The 21,720-nt window shown below is 45.5% G+C and overlaps 1 protein-coding gene across 1 annotated transcript in view; it reads right to left on the reverse strand.

Moving 5' to 3' along the window:
- LOC106571875 (plexin-D1) overlaps positions 1 to 21,720 on the reverse strand; it is a 113,496-nt gene that overhangs the window by 9,372 nt on the left and 82,404 nt on the right. The window contains exons 15-33 of the mRNA XM_014145393.2: positions 19,009 to 19,148; positions 18,478 to 18,657; positions 17,717 to 17,801; positions 17,295 to 17,561; positions 15,588 to 15,737; positions 13,751 to 13,865; positions 13,073 to 13,180; positions 11,090 to 11,202; positions 9,931 to 10,035; positions 8,955 to 9,085; positions 6,097 to 6,295; positions 5,785 to 5,931; positions 5,432 to 5,588; positions 5,123 to 5,226; positions 4,264 to 4,327; positions 1,996 to 2,030; positions 1,090 to 1,194; positions 605 to 768; positions 343 to 490 (exon numbers count right to left, since the gene is read on the reverse strand). Of these exons, the coding sequence (XP_014000868.2) occupies positions 343 to 490; positions 605 to 768; positions 1,090 to 1,194; positions 1,996 to 2,030; positions 4,264 to 4,327; positions 5,123 to 5,226; positions 5,432 to 5,588; positions 5,785 to 5,931; positions 6,097 to 6,295; positions 8,955 to 9,085; positions 9,931 to 10,035; positions 11,090 to 11,202; positions 13,073 to 13,180; positions 13,751 to 13,865; positions 15,588 to 15,737; positions 17,295 to 17,561; positions 17,717 to 17,801; positions 18,478 to 18,657; positions 19,009 to 19,148 (2,517 nt within the window). The remainder of the gene's footprint in view (positions 1 to 342; positions 491 to 604; positions 769 to 1,089; positions 1,195 to 1,995; positions 2,031 to 4,263; positions 4,328 to 5,122; positions 5,227 to 5,431; positions 5,589 to 5,784; positions 5,932 to 6,096; positions 6,296 to 8,954; positions 9,086 to 9,930; positions 10,036 to 11,089; positions 11,203 to 13,072; positions 13,181 to 13,750; positions 13,866 to 15,587; positions 15,738 to 17,294; positions 17,562 to 17,716; positions 17,802 to 18,477; positions 18,658 to 19,008; positions 19,149 to 21,720) is intronic.

Below are 21,720 nucleotides of genomic sequence, written 5' to 3' on the forward strand. Positions count from 1 at the left end.
GTCAATGACTGACAAAACATTTTAAAATCTGCTAATGCACAACCAAATTTCCAATTTACACCTTGTGTATTCTACTATTATAACTCTCAACAGTAAGTTGAGACCCCGACTGAGTTCCAAAGAAACAAAAAAAACATGGGGGGGGTCGGGTGCCCGCTAGCGGCCGGGGGCCCTAAGCGACCGCTTATGTCGGCCCTAATGTGTAACCATGTCTATGAGTGTGTGTTTACCGAGCAGTGAATATGTGTATGTGTGTATGCATGTTTATGTGTACTGTATTACATGTGTAGGTGTACCATAAAAGTGTGTGTAATGCATGTGTAAAGTGTTTTTGTGTCTCACCTTGCCCAGCTGCAGGTCTGAAATGGAGCAGGCGTCTATGAAGGCCTGGGCGATGACAGACAGACATGCATCCATGTGATCCGTCTTATCAATGTCAAACACAAACTGAGGGTTCTTCAGGATGTTCACCCAGAAACGCAAAGGTAAACTAAGGAGATGGGAAAACATTCTGTGAGCTTCAGAAAACATTTAGCATTAGAGGTACTATAGTACATCATGCTACATTGATGAGTAGATGATCAGATGTATCTAGTTCCCCTACCTGTTGGTCTTCCAGATGTGCAGGGTGTCGGGGTCAGTGATGCCCCTCTTGTCCGCCTGCTCCTCCAGGAAGTCAAAGAAGTATTTGATGGCCAGTGGGGGACGCTCTGCGGGAATACTGAGGATGGCCTGGAAAAGGTCGTCCAGGAACTTCTGCAAGGTTCCCTACGGAATCACAACACAGATGGGATCAGACACAGAACCAGAACTGGGATCAAGATGGATTGTTTGGAATTCCAGGATGATATCACTGTAAATAGAACTGATAATGGAATGATTCATAATGATAAAGGAAGGAGGCCTCTGGTTTAGCCAACTACTCTGTGATTGTCATGCGAAACTGTTCAGGCTCACGATTGGACATGCTAAGGAGTTGGCTAGCTTAAGCAGTTACAGACCCAAACTAGGCTGGGCACTGCTTTCTGTCACAGAATTGTAGACTGCAAATAGTTCAAGATGGCTGCCATGTATTTTTTATTTTCTTACCTTGGTGGAGAGGAGGCGTGTCAGGTAGATCTCAGGGAGGACCTTCTTACGGTGACTCTGTCTGTGGGACTTCTTATTCTCAAACAGCTCATCATGAGGCAGGACCTAGATGGGCAGGGGGCAGAGATTAGAGGTTAGAGGTCATGGTACAAAAACATCCAATCAGCACGATGGGAAATTACCTCATTCTAAATGGGAATCTACTGTACTACGGAGGTGACTAACATTTGACAGGGAGATTAAATGAAAAAAAAATGGTATTTTTGGAAAAGTTCAGTTAATACGTCTTCCATTTCAAAAGGTTTCTCTTATTCTTGCCTCATGAACACGACCCAGGAATCACAGTGGGGATTTATGAGGTATGACTAACATGATGTCACTTTATGAAATACTGCAAGTTGGAAACTTCTGGAATTTTCTCTTTCGCAATACCAGTATCATGTGTAACATGCTCCTACAGGTTTTAGCTAGGACAGGGGTATGGAGCTGGGGTAGAAAGACACTGCCATTTTTCCTCTACTGAGCCTGTCAACAAGCTCCAGTCCAGGCCAGCACACCATAATATGAAGTCCTACAACAAAAAACTGCACAGTAAAAATGACTGAAGCAAGAACTCATGTCTAACCCAAAGTCATATCTGAGTTTTTTCAATGGCTAATGTGCTATTAGCGTTGTCATGTCCTTGCTCCAGCTTTCCTACATGCACGTGCACACTCAAACTCTTATGAAATTGTGTAGTCAGATGTATTGCTCAGGCTTTCACTGTGTCTGTCTGAGTTAAATTGAGCTCTCTCTGAGACCAATGGGGCTAATGACAGAAGGAACGGGGTTTAATAGAGGTGAATGAGAAAGCTCTCTGTCCATGTGTGTGTGTGTGTGTGTGTGAGTGAGTGTGTCTGTACTTACTAAATGGACATATTTCTCTGTGTCCAAGTCTTTGGCTGCAGAGGGAGAGAAAAAACAGAAAAAAACAATCAGAAATCAGAGGAGAGAGAGAGAAATCAGAGGAGAGAGAGAGAGAAATCAGAGGAGAGAGAGAGAGAGGCAGTTTGAAAGAAAGAAGATTGGGGAGGGAAGGCGAGTGATAGACAGTAAAAAGGAAGACAGTTAGGGGTTTATGGAAAAGAGAGAGTGTATGTGAGAGCTAACTATTCAGGTGGATTGGAAGCTGAGTGAAAAAAAGAAAGATTATGAGTGAAAGAATGAGAGGGAGAAAAGCTGAAGAGAGACAGACACAGAGTTTGTGATTGGTGCTGGAGCCAGTGTAATGAGTTTACAAAGCTCAGGCATGCGCGTACACAGACAGACAGACAGACAGACAGACAGACAGACAGACAGACAGACAGACAGACAGACAGACAGACAGACAGACAGACAGACAGACAGACAGACAGACAGACAGACAGACAGACAGACAGACAGACAGACAGACAGACAGACAGACAGACAGACAGACAGACAGACAGACAGACAGACAGACAGACAGACAGACAGACAGACAGACAGACAGACAGACACAACAAGAACAGACAGACAGACAGACAGACAGACAGACAGACAGACAGACAGACAGACACACAGACACACAGACAGACACACAGACACACACACACACACACACACACACACACACACACACACACACACACACACACACACACACACACACACACACACACACACACACACACACACACACACACACACACACACACACACACACACACACACACAGAGAGAGAGCCCCATGGTGACTGTGCTCTCATTAATCCAGGCCTAGCTTTGGCAGGCAGACAGGTTTAGGCCCCGGTCCCAGTCCAGACCCTCTGAGGTGATCACAGAAAGGGGTAAATGTGTTTTACATTAGCCAGGGTTTACTTCACATCCATTTAGCCTGTTTCTGGCCCAATATGACTGAGAGGAGAGGCCCTAATCATTAAGGTGGACAGAGCGGGTCTGTCAGAACTAAGATCTGTTCTGGGTGAGGTTAGCAGACCCTCTGAAATGTTGACGTCACAGTAGAGAATCATCTGGTACAGGGAACACTCCCCCTCCTGTTTCATCTGGGGCTAGATATCTGTTCATGCTTATGGCTACTGGATACCAACCATGCTGTAGAAAGGTCTAAATGTCTGGTTGGGGTCACAGTGTCACAGTGTCTCCTGACCCCTCCTGTCTCAGCCTCCAGTAATTACGCTGCAATAGTTTATGTGTCGGAGGGCTAGGGTCAGTCTGCTATATCTGGATTATTTCTCCTGTTTTATCCGGTGTCCTGTGTGAATTTAAGTATGCTCCCTCCCTCCAATTCTCTCTCTCTCTCTCTCTGATGACCTGAGCCCTAGGACCATGCCTCAGGACTACCTGGCCTGATGACTCCTTGCTGTCCCCAGTCCACCTGGTCGTGCTGCTGCTCCAGTTTCAACTGTTCTGCCTGCGGCTATGGAACCCTGACCTGTTCACCGGACATGCTACCTTGTCCCGGACCTGCTGTTTTCGACTCTCTCGCTGTACTGCACCTGCTGTCTCTAACTCTGAATGACCGACTATGAAAAGCCAACTGACATTTACTCCTGAGGTGCTGACCTGTTGCACCCACTACAATCACTGTGATTATCATTATTTGACCCTGCTGGTCATCTATGAACATTTGAACATCTTGGCCATGTTCTGTTATAATCTCCAGCCGGCACAGCCAGAAGAGGACTGGCCACCCCTCATAGCCTGGTTCCTCTCTATGTTTCTTCCTAGGTTTTGGCCTTTCTAGGGAGTTTTTCCTAGCCACCGTGCTTCTACATCTGCATTGCTTGCTGTTTGGGGTTTTAGGCTGGGTTTCTGTACAGCACTTTGAGATATCAGCTGATGTAAAAAGGGCTTTATAAATACATTTGATTGATTTGATTGATATACTGTGTGTGTGCGTGCATCTGTGTGTGATTGATTAAGCGAAACTATTACAGCGTGTTTTATGGCGGGAAATGTATGTATGTCGGTGGTTTGATGTGTGTGTATGTGTTTAATATGCTCAGGATAAAGTGAATGTGTGGGGTTTTACTGTAATACGCTCAGGATGAAGTGAGTGTGTGCAGTTTTACCATAATAAAGTTTGTATTTTTCTAAGCATGTAGGAGTGTGTGACAAGGTGACAGAGTGTGTGTGTGTGTGTGTGTGACCTACCTCTCCCCAGTGTGTTGTCTCTCTTGTCTTTCATGCTCATGGCGAACGACGCCCCCTCTGGGATCTGTGGGAGGGTTCAGAGGTCACAGGAACAGGGGTGAGAGGGGGAGCACGAGAACTGGATCATTATCCGCTGCCTCAGGGTATGTGTGTGTGTTCGGGTGTGTGTGTGAGTCTGAAGTGGCAGGGTGGCTCCAGGGGGGCTGTGGGGTGTTGCAGGGGGGCTCATTAAAGTCAACACAGTGAAATGGATTGAACAGTCTTGCCAGTAAACCGAGACTGTTAGTACACACTGTGCCTCACTGCCTTCACAACTCAGCACTAACTTAACAGAGCACGTAACAGCACTGGTAACAGGGCAAAGGTTATAAGTCACCACCCGACTGTTTACACACACAAATACACTCAGACACACAGAATTACTCTAACACATTAAAAACATATCAAGACACTAGAAAATGCAAAGACCCCCCAATACATTTTTTTTTTACAAGACAAAACACAAATACCCACAGACAATGACAGATACAAACAAAAACAGAAATCACACAATAACATACTGCATGTGTATGATGAACAAACACAGTCACAGAGGGCACCACACACATACTGTATTGACACCCATTTGTATGCAAACACAGATAAACAGAATGTGGCACCCCTTGGGCAGTCAACATTTACAGTGACTTCTCACCCTCACCTCTGTTACTTCCACCCTTGCTGTGAGTGTGTTAATGTCAGGGAAAACACAAAGACACAGGGGACACACACCACGCACAACCTCACTTATGCATGCACTCACGCACGCACACACACGCACAGGTGAGATGGTGTGTGTGTTGTGGGAGCAGAGCCTTGCCTGGTAATGCGTGACTGTGTTGAGTTTCTTCCTGCCATCCTCCATCACTGAAGTGTTATCCAGGTCCTGGAGGATCCTGCTGTTACTACCAGACGCAAACCATTCTACAGCACAGCAGAGAGGGGAAAAAAGGAGAGAGGGACGAGGAAAGGGACAAAATGTTATGAATGTTCAAATGCATTTGGCCATCTATTGTATAAGCTTCATGTCAGTTGAGCTACAAAGCAAGAGTTGATCAGGGCTCCCTTTAAAAAAATGTCTCTCAATCAATCTAAATAAAGGAAGGAGAATAAAATACAGTTTTCTCACCCAGGTCTACGTCCTCTGCCTGGGGCCACTGCGAGAAGGGCAGGTTCTTATAGAAGGCATCTAGAATCTTGTCCTTCACCTGGCAGATGGTGTCTGTGTTCATCACCCTCACGGCCAGAGAGTCCATCCCACAGCCCTGGAACGAGACGTTGATGTTCTGGACACACACAAAGAGTGGGAGGACATTAGAGTAGGCAGGGTAGGTCACAATTATTTAATTAGGACATTATAAACAGGATTATATACAGGTGAATGATTGACACATGATACATGCATACAGCAAGACTTTTAGATTTTTTATTAACCAATCAGTTGTCAGTATATGAAATCAGCATTGCTGTGTGGTGACTGACCTGTGGCTTGGCCTCAATGTTCTCTCTGAGCAGCCACTCCTCGTTGAGGGTGTACCGGGCCTTCCCTGTGATGGCGTCTATAGAACCCTTGTTGATCTGCTGCTTGATGGCACACAGTAGCAGGAAGAAGGGCTCGCCCACTGTCTCCTGAAGAAAACATCACAGTAACATGTTAAAAACGTAACAGAAAGCTTTGAGAACCGAGGGATGATGTTTCTCAGTAAGGGGTTCAACAACATTGACAGTGGATCCTCATGATTTGATAAAAAGGTCCAGGTGAGTCTCTTTTTTATCCCTCCATCCTTCCCACACCTTGAGGTAGCTGTACATGCAGATAGACATCCAGTTGGTGAGCATCTTCTCCACCACAGACTCTGTGCGTCGCAGCATCAGCTTGGGGTTCTTGGCGGCCGAGGCGTCGATCAGGTCCACCAGCAGATCCTTCATAATGCTGGTGTAGTACTCCAGTTTACCATGGAGGGCGATAGTGAGCAAGGACGCCAGGCTACACCTGAGGAAAGAGACAAAAGAAAAACACCAAAATGTGTGTGAGAACAGAGTACAGAGACATACCCGATTCATGCAAGAGGATTTACTCCCCGCACCTGAGAACACACAGAGTTATGTAGTTCAGAAAGGAAATACCACTTGTACATTTAACCATTTATTAGAAAAGATAACCATGCATAGTATTGGCATTAGCAAGAGACACCAGCGCATGTGTGCGTGTGACATCTGGCATTGAGGAAGCATGTGTAGAACTGATCAACTTAACTAGACCGCATGTAAGTAGAGTGTCAATACATTTGGTGCAATATCCGTTGATGCCATCAGCTGATGCCACCACACTTGGGTTTCCCTTCTGAACTGGCTCCGTTTTATTTATGAGTGGTCCAAATGGATAGAGGGTGTGCACGGGGTGATTTCCATAACGAAGAGCCTTTCATCCAGGAGACCAGGTAGGGAAATATTATAGCTGCTGTGTTGCTTAGCCTGGAGAGGGAGGGAAGTGGTTTGGTCTCAGGTAACCTAATGTAGCAGGAGTAAAAGAAATGCCTGAGTTCCTAAATCCAGTTTTCAGCAGAAAAGGAAGCTAGGTTGAAGATATCCCTGAAAATCGGATGCATCCGGTTGTTGGCAACTAAGCTAAAGGTGGGACTCGGGGTCTTTGAAGAGCCTCCAGAAAAACATTGTTTTTACACTGATATGCTGAGGTGTTGTATGGAGCTGTCATATTCTACACATAAACACTTTGAACTGGGAAGAGGTGGATTCCAACTTAGGAAATTACGCCTTTCTTTCGCACGCCTTTCCTACGCATTTCTCAGTAGTTGGTATTCAGACTTACCTTGTGCAGGTGTGCAACAGGCTTTGGCAGGCGTGGTTCCCTTGCGCGCACTGAATAAATGTAAATCAACTGCTGAAAACCCTCCCGCTTGCTGGCCAACAGAATTTCTAGTGGAGCTTTCATTCAATAGGGTTGTCAGTACATTTATCTTAATTTTAAGCCATCCCTTTAAATACTGTGTACCTTTAATTAGAATTTTGGCGACAGACTAGAATACATTGAGAGAACTGGTTCAGAAAATAGGGATCAATAAAAGAAAGCCATCTGAATATATGCATATTAGTCTCCTATTCAACACCAACTGGTAGAATATATACTCTGATCTTGTAGATTATGTAGGCAAATTTTAGAGTTAGGAAAGTATGTATGTAAAAACAGGTTTGGAGAGCCTGTACTCACAAAATATATTGATGAATAACAAAGACAGTGGTTTGATTCATCCTGAAAGTTGGCATTTTCAAATTCAATCTATGAAATATTAGAAGGTGTGAAGAAAAGTGTACAATAGGGCTTGAACAATAGTCCTATAAATCTACCCTGATTCTCGCTAATCATGGAACTGTTTGACAACGGTCCAGTCATTGTAAAGTGTGCACCAGGCTCCAGGTTTACCTGCTATGTGTGGTCTTCCACAATGATTCAAATAGGCTACATGTACCAAATGATTGCACAACATTAGCCTAATGTGATCCACTAATGCTAGCGACCCTCAGGACCAACTACACAGACGTGACAGAGGAAAGAACAACTGCACAGACGTGACAGAGGAAAGAACAACTACACAGACGTGACAGAGGAAAGAACACCTGCACAGACGTGACAGAGGAAAGAACAACTACACAGACGTGACAGAGGAAAGAACAACTACACAGACGTGACAGAGGAAAGAACAACTGCACAGACGTGACAGAGGAAAGAACAACTGCACAGACGTGACAGAGGAAAGAACAACTACACAGACGTGACAGAGGAAAGAACAACTACACAGACGTGACAGAGGAAAGAACAACTACACAGACGTGACAGAGGAAGAAAGGTCAACGGAATGGAATGGAATGATGCAAAATGGAAGCTAAAGTGGCAGTTGGAAATGTATGTGGGTATTACTGACGGTGACTCCCGATCGTGGCTAATATTTCACATGATACAAATTGTAAAAAAAAACACTGAAATTATGAGACCACACATTTTAAAATCTGAATAACGGCACAGCTATTTATAACCTATTTCACTGTTGGAAAGGGGCCGCAATACATGTCACGTTGATATAATTTTCAGTTTGCTTCCATGTGGATGGTTTCACATTCGTCTCTAGGGATCATAAGGAAAAATAATCTAAAACAATTGGTATATGCACTCCAAACGGATTACTAATTTACCTAGCTCTTATCAATAGCTCTTCTCCATTTACAAACTACAGTGCATGGAGAATGCTGTTATTTCTATGGAAAAAATAAAGTAGATGCTTTTTCCACTTGGAACCTGCAGGTTGGCTCCACCTTATTCATGGTTTCCTGGCATGTAAAGCTGGTGGAATTATGAGGGAATTAAGTCAAGGTCAGAATACCGCTTATCTGTAGACACACCTCTGCCATACCTTCATTTCTTAGATCTGCACCCCGAACGAATAGCGGGTGAATAGAGTGCTATTCTCATGCTTAGGTTCAAGGTCAGAATACGCATAGAGAGAAAAATGCATAAAAAGGGAATGACGTTCCATTTACGCATGTTTAACTTGGGTTGGAATCAGGGCCTTATACAGTAGACAGTAACAGTGTTTTGGGTTTGAAGTGTGCATGGTTGTCATGATTTTCATGGTTACCTGTCGCGTACGGCAAAGTCCTTCTGTTGCTCCAGCGCGTGGACGAAGGTAACCAGGAAGTGCTTGTTGTTGAGAAGAGTGGAGAAGAGAGTTATGCCCTCTTCCATGTTAGGCTTGGCTGTGTTAGAGGGCTGGAGAGACAAAGAGAATGAGGACAGAGAAAAGAGGGAGTTACAGTATGTGTATTGAACCAACCTGTTCAATCAGCCTCCTCCCTAACCCAAATCCATCTCATAACTTCATATGATCAGGGTATGATCACTAAAAGTCATTATGCAGTTTCTACCTCTGAGCTTTCACCTGCTCTCTCACACTCTCAGCCTAGTTAATGAGATGATATCCTATCTAATGGTGCATCTAAGCAGTGCTCTGATAAAGTCTTCCCCCTGGACTGCAGCAATATGCTCCTGTTTTCACAGTGACAGGAGACCGGTGATAAATGGCAGATGTGAGATTTGGACGCTGTGGCCTGGAAAACATGGGAAGGATCTAAAACACTTTATCACTCTTAGACAGGCTCCCCAGGCTGTTGACCCAAAACCATGCAGTGATGCAATAGTAGATCTCTCTCTTTCTCACACACACACAACCAACAGAGATGGCTGACTGCATGGTTACAGTAAAATGTGTGGTGCCATTGTCATGGAGATGGTGGGAAGTGTGTCAACAACCTGCCAGTTTCTGGGTGGGCTGGGGTAGTGTTTGACAACATGAAAACTGCCAGAGTCATAAGGACTGGCAGCTGGTGAATGGGAATTAAAATGCAATGTATACATACAGATAGAGACACATGCACACACACACACACACACACACACACACACACACAGTTGTGGTTTCCTTCTATAGTTACTCCTAATCAACAGCCTCACCGTGGAGACGTAATAATCGGTGTGACCCAGTTGTGAAGCAGAGGCGCTGGAGATAGAGGGGAGCAGAATGGATAGTGGAACACTTCAGGGGGTTAACTCTTTACCTGCCAGTCCTGCAGAAGGGGGTGTGTCTCAGGGAGGGCTCGTGGACCGAGGGTGTTGTTCTCATAGACGGGCTGGACCAGACTCCTCTCATAGTCTGAACACATCTGAGATAAACACACAGAGAGACAGAATCAGACTGTGCGGACAGTGTGTGCTTGTGTGTCTGGCGATGTTGGAGTAAGTACATAATAATAATAACAATAGAGGGGGTGCTTATATTTGTCCTATTTCACACATGTACAAGTGTGTATTAAAACGCATGTGTGATTGGAAATGTGTTTTTTGCACATCCCAACTCGCCCTTAGACACCGTCGGAGAGTGCGGTCACGGCCAGCGTCTACCATTATCAACGGAGACCCTGAGCAATTAGGGTTAAGTGCCTTGCTCAAGGGTACATCGACAGATTTTTCACCTTATCAGCTCGGGGATTCAAACTAGTGACATTTTGGTTACTGGCCCAACACTCTAACCCAGGGGTGTCAAATTAATTCCAGAGGGCCTAGTGTCTGCTGGTTTTTGGATTGTCCTTTCAATTAAGCCCTAGACCACCAGGTGAGGGGAGTTCCTTACTAATTAGTGATCTTAATTCATCAATCAAGTACAAGGGACAAGCGAAAACCCGCAGACACTCGGCCCTCCGTGGAATGACTTTGACACGTGCTCTACCAGCTAAGGTCCTTGCCATTGTTAGGTTGTACTAAAGCGTGTATATGCATACAAAAGTGTAAAAGTGTGTATGGGTGAGTAGAAGAATGTGTGCTGTGTGCGGCAGTGTGTTTACATAAGTGGGGAAAGTTTTCTTGTGTGAGTGGCCAGCATTGTTCTGTCTCCTTGAAACATCATGTTTAAACATGAAACACACTGTTCTGTCTGTATCTCTGTCTGTGGAAAAACAGATAGAAAAGAGAAAACACTTACATGTAACAAATATATGTTCTCCGCTAGTGACTAAAACCACACCACGCTTGAAAAGTTTTGGGATGGTAATATATTGGATATGTGAAGAACTATTTAATGTAAATGGTTTCTGATCGAAAATCTCTCTCTAATGGTTGTAGTAAGGTGGTTGTAGTAAGGTGATTGTGTGTGTGTGTGTGTGTGTGTGTGTGTGTGTGTGTGTGTGTGTGTGTGTGTGTGAGAGAGAGAGACTGACTCACCTTGGGGAAGAAAGTGCGTGTGACAAACTGTTTGTACTCCAGGAAGGGGATTCCCTGGCTACTGTTCAGCTCCTTAGTCAGGTCTGTCATATCTGTCTGCAGCTCTGCAAAGCCTGGAGGGACACCACAGGGTTAGAGGATAACATCTCACCACCATTCACAGGACATTTAGTCCAGAATACCTCAGACGACTGTCTTTTATTCCAGAGCACAGGCCCAGAACCATGCATATGTCTCTACCTAGTTCTCGAACATTATTTCACATTCTAGAATATCCCAGAACTAAGGTTTAACTACATTACATTCTAGCATGTTCTGGTGTCACATGACCGTGCCAGCATTTGCAGTCCAGCACAGCATGCAGGGAAATATTTACAAAACACAATCAGAGCTGCCAGATTCAATCTGAGAGTCTCCTATCAGAACCATGTGTGCTTGCAGTAAAACCCACAAGAACAGTATCAACATATCTAAACACATGGGTCTCATAGGTTCTGGTATGAGTGGATTATGTTCTGTCATTACAAGCTGTTATGAGACATGGAGGGGCTGTGTTGTCTCGTTATTGGACATGGGAAATCTCTTTATGGACAAGCTCTTCCTTCCTCAGGATGAGAAGTTTGTTTACGTTTTATACAATAATCACCATGGAGACATTCTGTGTGTGTGTATCTGTGTATGTGTGTGTGTGTGTGTGTCAGGCCAAAACTCCCTCTTAAGCATTTCCCTTCGGGATAATACATCCCCTGACAAATAGTCCTTTGGTCAGGCCTGACCATCAATGACTGACTCTACAGCCAAATTCCAATGCTCTTCAGTCACACACCTTATCACTCCCACACATACCAAACTATTCTCATTCATCTAGATAGGGGTGTCAAACTCATTCCATGGAGGGTCTAGTATCTGAAGGTTTTTGTTTTTTCCTTTTAATTAAGCCCTAGACAACCAGGTGTGGGGAGTTCATTAATAATTAGTGACCTTAATTCATTAATCAAGTACACGAAAGACACTCGGCCCTCTGTGGAATGAGTTTGACACGTGTGATCTGATTTTAGGGCGGCAGGTAGCCTAGTGGTTAGAGCGTTGGGCCAGTAACAGAAAGGTTGCTGGATCGAATCCCTGAGTTGACGAGGTAAAAATCTGTCGTTCTGCCCCTGAACAAAGCAGTTAACCCACTGTTCCCCAGTAGGCTGTCATTGTAAATAAGAATTAGTTCTTAACTGACTTAACTAAATTGTCCCTGCAATATGCCAATCTCTTTACTCCCTTCCCAAACCTGTCCCCCGTCCCTGACACTCTCACCATCTATGTGTCCTCTAAAACACCTACCCTCCTCTTCTTTCCCTCATCCTCCTCCCACACTTCTCCTCACAGAAACATGTCCCTGACTCCTGCCCCTACTTCTTCCTCTCCATTTCTCTCTCTTTATTTATCCATCGTTATCTATCTGTCCTATAAATCTGGTCGCTCAGACATTCTGTGGCCTTCAAACTGGCCCACAGTGACCCCCCTCCTCTCCTCTCCCCTCCCCTCTCACACTCCTATCACTTTGCCCCTACAGAGTAGACACATCTGAAGCAGTGTGTCCATGTTTGTGTGTGTGTGTGTGTGTGTGTGTGTGTGTGTGTGTGTGTGTGTGTGTGTGTGTGTGTGTAGAGAGAGAGAGTGATCACTACTCAGTCTGTGTTTTATGAGTCACGCGAACTATGCACACATCTTTCAACTGCTGCCACCACATATCTGCACAGACACACACATACGTAAGCGCACACACATAAAAGCCCTATCCCTAAGTGAAGGTCCATGTTTTCTGTTTTCCCACATGTAGCCTTGGCCCAGGAACATCAGAGAACATGAGTGAGACTTCAATGGAGCTTTAATAACAATCTGAGTGTAGGGAGACCTGCTGGTAGCATTACCAATCACACAGAAACTCCAGCCAGTACAAGAGAGTGCAAGTGTGTGTGTGTGGTTCTGAACCTTTGCGGATCTCCTCTCTGATCTGGGACTCCATCTCCTCCATCTGCAGCAGAGTCTTCTGCCAGTAGCGCTCCGCCCTCCGGCTCTTAGTACAGTATACCACCAGAGCTGTGTGTGTGAGTGAGAGTGAGTAAGAGAGTGAGAGTGAGAGAAAGAGAGAAAGAGAGAAAGATGAGGCAAGGGAGATGGAGTGAGAGAGGAAAAGGGTGAGAGAGAAGAAGGAGGGACAAAAGGGAATGAGGGAAAGTATGTGGGAGAGAAACACACAGAAAGAGACATAAGAGTCAATAAATAGATGTCTTTGAAGCCATATCCTGTTATCACAGGTTGACATGTTGTAATGAATCAGGACATACTCCATTTGTAAAAGCTCCATACATAAACAGCTTCTGGAGAGAAATAAAAACACACTTGTCGAAGACACACACAAACACATTAAAAAAGACACACAGACATACAACTACGTGAGTACAAACAATCGCACCCACAGACACAAACACAGACGTCACACGCACACACTGGGAGCAGTGGTAACAGTGGTGTCTTTGTGCTGTGTAGACTGGGGGAGAGAGACCCTAACCCCAGAGATCCTTTTATCTCCCTCACATCTGGAGCATCCGTCGACAGGCAGCCCAGACATCCATCATCCCCGGCAATGTCACCAGCCCAGACACTTACCCACAGTGCACAGCAGCAGCAGGACGCAGCACACCACGATGGACACCACAATGGCCAGCTCACTACCACCCAGCTGCACCTTAGCTATGATCCTCTGGAAGTTACCCACCTGCACCTAGAGAGGGAGAGAGGGGGAGGGAGAGAAAGAGAAAGAGTAAAGAAAGGAGAGAGAGTGAAAGAAAGGGTGAGATAGGAGGAAAGAGGAGAGAGGATTCAGGGGCGAGAACGGTGTTTAGCAGGCCTGTTTCAACATACAAATGCAAACATATGTTCTGAGGAATAGAAATGCACACAACCTCACATTGACACACACAATCAGACAAATACACGTTCAGGCTAACATGACACACATACATTGGAATGTGTGTGATGGTATTAGTCAACCAGTTCAGGGTAAACAGATGTGGCTGGAGGGATGACTTTCACTTCTGCTTTCTGGTTGTCCAACCCAATTCCCTATCGCAACCTTGTTGATAAAAGTCTGTATGTCTGCTTCTAGGTCCTATTCCCCATATCCTTCTGTTCCTGGACTGAGGAGGGGTACGAGTGGTCTCTCTCTCTGCGGGGTCTCTCTCTGGTATGACCAATTCTTTCTCCAAACCATGAAAACAAAGCAAGAAAGAGTGTTGGAAAGAAATGCTATTGTTCTGTGTTCATATTTGGTTTGGGGTACAACAGCCCACACAACCCCTCACACACAGCTCCCCCATACAGAGGCTGAGCTTCACTTCTGAGCCAAGGGAATAAAGGGAGGTAAAAATAGGTACTAGTATGCCACTGAAAAGTCACTGAATAAATCATAAAGGTTGTTTTAATGCCTAGAAGCTAAGCATTTGCATACCTTTTAAACAGGGGGGAGCTAGCGTACACACACACACACACACACACACACACACACACACACACACACACACACACACACACACACACACACACACACACACACACACACACACATACACATTCACCGGTACACACACAAATATCTAAACACACACACACACACACAAATGCACACACACAAGGGATGAGGGCAGCCCAACCGTTAGTGTTTTGACATCTTGTTTGACCCCTGCCCTCTGTGTTTGTCTGCTAATTGCATGTGTTTATTTATGGACATCCTGAGAGAGTTTTTTTCCTTCCTACACTCCATTTCTCCCTCTCTCTCTTTTTGTGACTCACGCCTCACTGACTGTCTGTGAGGGACATAGACTGACAGACAGACAGACTGACTGACAAACATGGCTATTCTAATCCACTGCTCTCAATGGCCTTATTTTCCCTAATAAGCCCTCTTATTAGGGAAAGAGAGAGTAAAACGAGAGAGAAAGAGAGAGAGAGAGAGAGAGAGAGAGAGGAAGAGAGGGGGTGGGTCTTTATCAGAGCAAAGCAGGGTTTAGTTGATTGAGCCCTTCTATTATAAAGAGAGACTTCTTAGACAAAACAAAAACCATATGGGCAAGTTCTAGCGTTCCTTCCAAGAAAGTGTAATTTCAGCTGAAGCCCAATGTGTGTGTGTGTTGATGCTTGCATGCAGGCTTACGCACATGCTTGCGTGCCTGTGTCCCCCTACACGTGTGATTCAGATGGACAGACACAAAAGATGAGCAGATAACAGATGAACAGATATCAGATTGGTTTACTCTTTGATTCGTTTACTGTTACACCCTATCCCCTGACCAAGCGTGGCCTGTCATCCTGCTCGTCCCTCTGCTCTCAGCCAAATCATCGAGGCATAGTTAAGTTGGTAGTTAAACCAAACTGGACACTGTTTCAAAACATTGATAATAAAGTGGTCCAAAGTAGTAGCCTTAAAATATAATGCAGTTGTACTTACGGTGACAGGCAGTTCTCCTTCACTGGAGCCCAGCGAGCCGTTGATGCTGCAGTGGAACAGCTGGTCGTTATGGAAGCTGATGTCACAGGGATAGGAGCCAATCATTACTGAGTATTCCTCCGGCGCCAGTTCCAGATTGCTCGGTCCTTTCTGTGCCAGACCCAAACAAAAACAGCCGTCTGTCAGTCAGAGCTCTAGGGACACCATGGTCTGTCTTGGATAGGCTCAGCTGACACACAAGCACAGGCACACACATAAACACACACACTGAGCAGTCCAGAACCAAACTCATTCAGTCTCACATCATTCCTCACACACAGGGCGAGAGTTCATCTTAAAGAATCAAACAGTAGACATGGAGAGAACACTTTCTCCAAACTGACTAACCCACTGACTGTCATGACGGAGACTGTCCATCAAAACCCCAGCCACTCCTTCATCAATGCACTGTAGGAGTATTGGTCCCCTCCATGCGCACGCACACCCACCCACCCACCAGTGGAGACTGCTGTGTGAGGAGAAGAGGAGAGGTTGTATGTTTATCCCCAGTGTGTTTCCTCTCTGTGATTACACCCTCAGGACCATGTACTGTCCTGTCCCCTCTGCAGGATGCCACCCCTTGGGTCTCTGTCAACAAACACTTCCTCACACACACACACACACACACACACACACACACACACACACACACACACACACACACACACACACACACACACACACACACACACACACACACACACACACACCTGCATAATGCACAGGCAGGCACACAAACATGCACACTCAGACAAAACACATACATGAAACAATGAATTCCAAGGACCAAAACAGGATGAAAGCAAAACAAAACCCACCCACATTCCAACAGATGTCCTTAATATAGGATCTAACCAAACAACAATCCCCATCAAACAAACATGTTCTACTCCATCCAACATTTTATGAACCTGGATAAGCCTACAAACACCCAAAGTGGAATCCACCTTCGTAAAGAAAACAAGAAGCAACATTGAATACCCCCTTGCCCCTATATGACCCAAGTAGACTGGGCTGAGGCAGAAATTCCTGTAAGGGCCCCAGCCTTACACACACATATGCACAGAGGAGAGAAAGAGAGCGAGAGGGGCAGAAAGAGAGAACTCAGACCAACCATGTTCAAAGCCCCATTTCTGTAACTTCCCCTGTCTGTGTCTCTTCCTGGCGGCACCCAGGGTCTGTATCGCACCAGCACCAGTGGAGATCCAGCAGTTTTTTTTATGACTGTTTGCATTAAATCCCTCAATCCTCTTTCATATATGAGGTAGTCGTTTATGAGGCAGTAGCTTAGGTCAGCTAGAATACAGACAGGACCTCACACAAAGATGTCTGATTGAGTTATCTGCTAAAAGGTGGTGGTCATGTCCTATACTGTAATCCCATTCTTTCTGAACAGCCCAGCCTCAACTCAACACACCCCAGGTTTCAGAACGACACAGTCTTTTATCTTTTTAAAGTATGAATACAAAGACAGTGAGCCATGATTGCTATTTTCAGAATGAAGTCAGATTGACAGTACTGGACAGTTCCTAGAACAAGTGCACTAATCTCCCTGGTCAATGGGCCTTTCAGTTCTCATCCTGCTCCATCCTCTCCCATTTGGTGGACTAAACTCTCACTTACAAAACTCCCCACCCCCACCCATTAGTGCGCTGGTCTGTCACATACGTTGATGATGAGTGTGAGTGGCTCCCCAGGGTGGTGTTTGATCAGCTTCTCCTTGTTGGCGGTGAAGAATTGAGGGTCCTCCACGTACTCCAACAGGAAGTGACCTCCGTGAGGCTCCTCCTCTTCCTCCTGGCCTGGGCCGTAAAAGACAGGGCTATCTCCCGTGTAGAGGACTCCATTCAGGAAGAACTCTACCGTGGCCTGCTGAGATTGGCTAGAGGTGGGGGAGGGGCATGTAATCATGGAGGGAGGCTGCACCTTACAGGCCTAGAGAGGGACCAGGAGGATGAGAAAAAAAAACCTTCATCACCTCGATGTGTACACACTGTGCAGGAGTCCATTCTTCAAGTTTTGCTTCTAAGATGTTAGCTACTTCAGGAGTTTATCTATTCACACTTGAGATGTTCCCTGTTGTTACTTACCGCCTGTCCGATGTCTAGTACCTCCATAGTGACGCTCTGAACCAGGTGAAAACCCTGCCCCGTCACTGTGATGGTCCGACCGCCACTGGAACACAACCACACAAGGTTAAAAACATAGAACACGGAGACGCACCCAAACAACCACTCTGGTCAGAGACGGAGAGCACAAACTCACATGCACATAACCACAGGATCAGAGACAGTGCAAACACACACACACACACACACACACACACACACACACACACACACACACACACACACACACACACACACACACACACACTACACACAGTCAGAGTCGGCACTCAAGGCAATCCGACCCACCATGCCCGTCCTCATGGGTCTGTCTCACACATGCGGTGTCATTTCAAACCAACACACGCACACGCACACGCACACGCAAACCCTGTGGAGAAGCTACAGAGCATACGTCAGGAAGACATTAACTCAGTATGTGATCTCTGTGGCTGGGTGGGATACCAGTCAAACTCTCCAAGAGAGTGTCTGTGGTAGAATGGAACTACAAGAGCATCATAATGACTGAAATCCTATTTTCTATATGCTGTCATAGTCTGTTGTCAACAGAACACTGGATAAATAGAATCTATGGAATGCTAGATTTATCAATGGAACAATGCAGGACACTGACTGTTCAGTTTTCTATTGTATTTATGAGATAGTGCATAACACAAACAGTGTGTTTGATCGCCAAACCACTGCCCAGCACATAGACATTATGACGCACTGTGTGTTTGTACCTGAGGTAGCTCTGTCTGGGTTTGATGTAGCTGATGCTGGGGTTCTTCTCGTAAATGTACTGGGTGAGGAGCTTCGAGCGCTGACAGGGTATGTATTCAAACTCCACACACACCGACACCGCCTCAGTGTGTGTGTGCAGGGCCGCAGGCATGGTGCACTCAATGGTGTCTTCAGTTAGCCTGGAACACACACACGCAAACACACACACATTCATGCACACACACACACACACGGACACAGACACACAGGGACGCACAAGGACAGAAAAATACCACACAATCAGCATAATAAAACGACACACTAAGAGCTTCCATAAAAAATATATCCAAGAACAAAAACAGCCTCTGAAAATACAACAAATGCATCAGCTGAAAAAACAACAATATCTCACACATGATATAACTAAACAATTCAACTGGACTGTCTCCTTTAGAATAACACTCAGCATCACAAAGCCTACAGATTCTGCACAGCAACATATGCAAGTTCAACAGTGATGACAATGTACTGAATCCCACAGCAAGACTCACGTGAGGATGGTGCATTCCTGGGTTCCATTGACCTTGACTCTGATCTGGGAGCCAGTGTCCAGGTGCTCCCCCTTGATGGTAACCCTGGTTCCCCCAGAACGAGAGCCCTTTCTAGGCTCCATGGATAGCAGCTTGGGGACCTGGGGAGGGAGATGGGACATATGTGTTGGTATTCGTGTGCCATAAGGCTACGTTGTTGTTATGCTGTCATGTACTGTCCACACCTCCGAGGCAGCAGTCTGCTGGTGTTGCATCATTGTGGCACTGTAATTGAGTGATTCAAATAATATTCTATACAGTAGATGTCTACAGTATATATACCATATGCTTGGTTTCCTCAGCTAAATAAGTTGCTGACTATAACATATTTTAAGTTTGACAACTTGTGGACACTGCAGCCCTGGGAAACTAAAGTTGAGTAGCCCACCCTTGCAGTTCAGTCTTGTTCTGCACTGAGGCCTTATGGCCTTGCATTCATCTCAGCCACATATGACAGATCCCTGGGGCTAGGATATATTTTGCTATCCAGCTATATAGCAGTACAGCAACACACACACACACACACATAAAACACACATACACAGGACAGGTCCCTGGGGCTAAGACGAATATCCCTATACAGCTATACAGTTCTACAGCATCAGCATTCTGGAGACTTCTGAAGCCTCTCTCCCCTCTGTGAACCTTGCCTCCAGGGAGGACCTCTCATTCTCACTGACATGATCCACTTCCTGTGTATGTGTGTGTGAACGGGGCAGGGGTGTCTATTGTGTGTGCGTGTGTGTGTAAGAAAAAGGCAGATGTTTCCGGCACGATATTTGAGGAAGGAGGTGCAAAGGAGGCACACATCCGGTCTCCGTTTGGATCTGAACAGTTTTCCCTTTTCCTCATAAATCACCTTCTCCCCTCTCTACCTTTCTGTCCCGCACATCCTGGGGCAGCATCCCAGAAAGTGGCAAGGGGAAGAAAGGACTTCTCAGAACCCCTAAAAGTGTTTGTTGCTTTGCATTTCAATACTTTCACATCTCCAAGACTGTTACTTCTTACTGGGATCATGACTCATACTGAAGGCAGAAACCCTTTTTAAAAGTGTCTGAAATTATGCAGAACCCTTTGACTTTATCCACACTTTGTTAGGTTACATACTCATTCTTGCTGCACAGCTATTTTCAGGTCTCTCCAGAGATGTTCCATCGGGTTCAAGTCCGGGCTCTGGCTGGGCCACTCAAGGACATTGAGACTTGTCCCGAAGCCACTCCTGCGTTGTCTTGGCTGTGTGCTTAGGATCATTGTCCTGTTGGAAGGTGAACCTTCGCCTCAGTCTGAGGTCCTGAGTGGTCTGGAGCTGGTTTTCATCAAGGATCTCTCTGTACTTTGCTTCATTCATCTTTGCTTCGATCCTGACTAGTCTCCCAGTCCCTGCCGCTGAGAAACATCCCCACAGCATGATGCGGCCACCACCATGCTTCACTGTAGGGACGGTGGCAGATTTCCTCTAGATATGACGCTTGGAGTTCAGGCCAAAGAGTTCAACATTGGTTTCATCAGAGCAGAGAATCTTGTTTGTCATGGTCTGAGAGTCTTTAGGTGCCTTTTGGCAAACTCCAAGCGGGCTGTCATGTGCCTTTCACAGAGGAGTGGCTTTCGTTTTGCCACTCAACCATAAAGGCCTGATTGGTGGAGTGCTGCAGAGATGGTTGTCCATCTGGAAGGTTCTCCCATCTCCACAGAGGAACTCTAGAGCTTTGTCAGAGTGACCATTGGGTTCTTGGTCACCTCCCTGACCAAGGTCTTCTCCCCCAATGTCTCTGTTTGGCTGGGCAGCCGCTCTAGGAAGAGTCTTGGTGGTTCCAAACTTCTTCCATTTAAGAATGATAAGGCACTGTGTTCTTGGGGACCTTCAATGCTGCAGAAATGTTTTGTTACCTTTCCTCAGATCTGTGCCTTGACACAATCCTGTCTTGGAGGCTACAGACAATTCCTTCGACCTCATGGCTTGGTTTTTGCTCTGACATGCGCTTTCAACTGTGGGACCTTCTATAGACAGGTGTGTACTTTTCCAAATCATGTCCAATCAATTGAATTTGCCACAGGTGAACTCCAATCAAGTTGTAGAAACAGCTTAAGGATGATCAATGTTTAGAGGATGAACTTGAGCTCAATTTCGAGTATCATAGCAAAGGGTCTGAATACTTATGTAAATAAGGTATTTCTGTTTTTATTTTTAATAAATTTACTAACATTTTTAAAAGCCTGTTTTCGCTTTGTCATTATGAGGTAATGTGTGTAGATTGCTGAGGATATTTGTTTTTAATCCATTTTATAATAAGGCTGTAAAGTAACACAATGTGGAAAAATGTAAGATGCCTGAATACTTTGCGAAGGCACTGTATTCTAAACAAAAATATAAACGCAACATGAAACAATTTCAAAGATTTTACTGAGTTACTGTTCATATCAGGAAATCAGTCAACTGAAATAAATTCATTAGGCCCTAATCTATTGATTTCACATGACTAGGCAGGGGTGCAGCCATGGGTGGGCCTTGGAGGGCATAGGTCCACCACCTGGCAGCAGAGGCCCACCCACTGGGAAGCCAATCAGAATGAGTTTTCCCCCACAAAAGACAGAATTACTCCTCAGCACAATAAGCCGGATGTGGAGGTCCTGGGCTGGCATGGTTACACGTCGTGTCAGCGGTTGTGAGGCCAG

This window comes from Salmo salar, chromosome ssa15, assembly GCF_905237065.1.
Source record: "Salmo salar chromosome ssa15, Ssal_v3.1, whole genome shotgun sequence".
In the NCBI taxonomy this organism is placed as follows: Eukaryota; Metazoa; Chordata; class Actinopteri; order Salmoniformes; family Salmonidae; genus Salmo; species Salmo salar.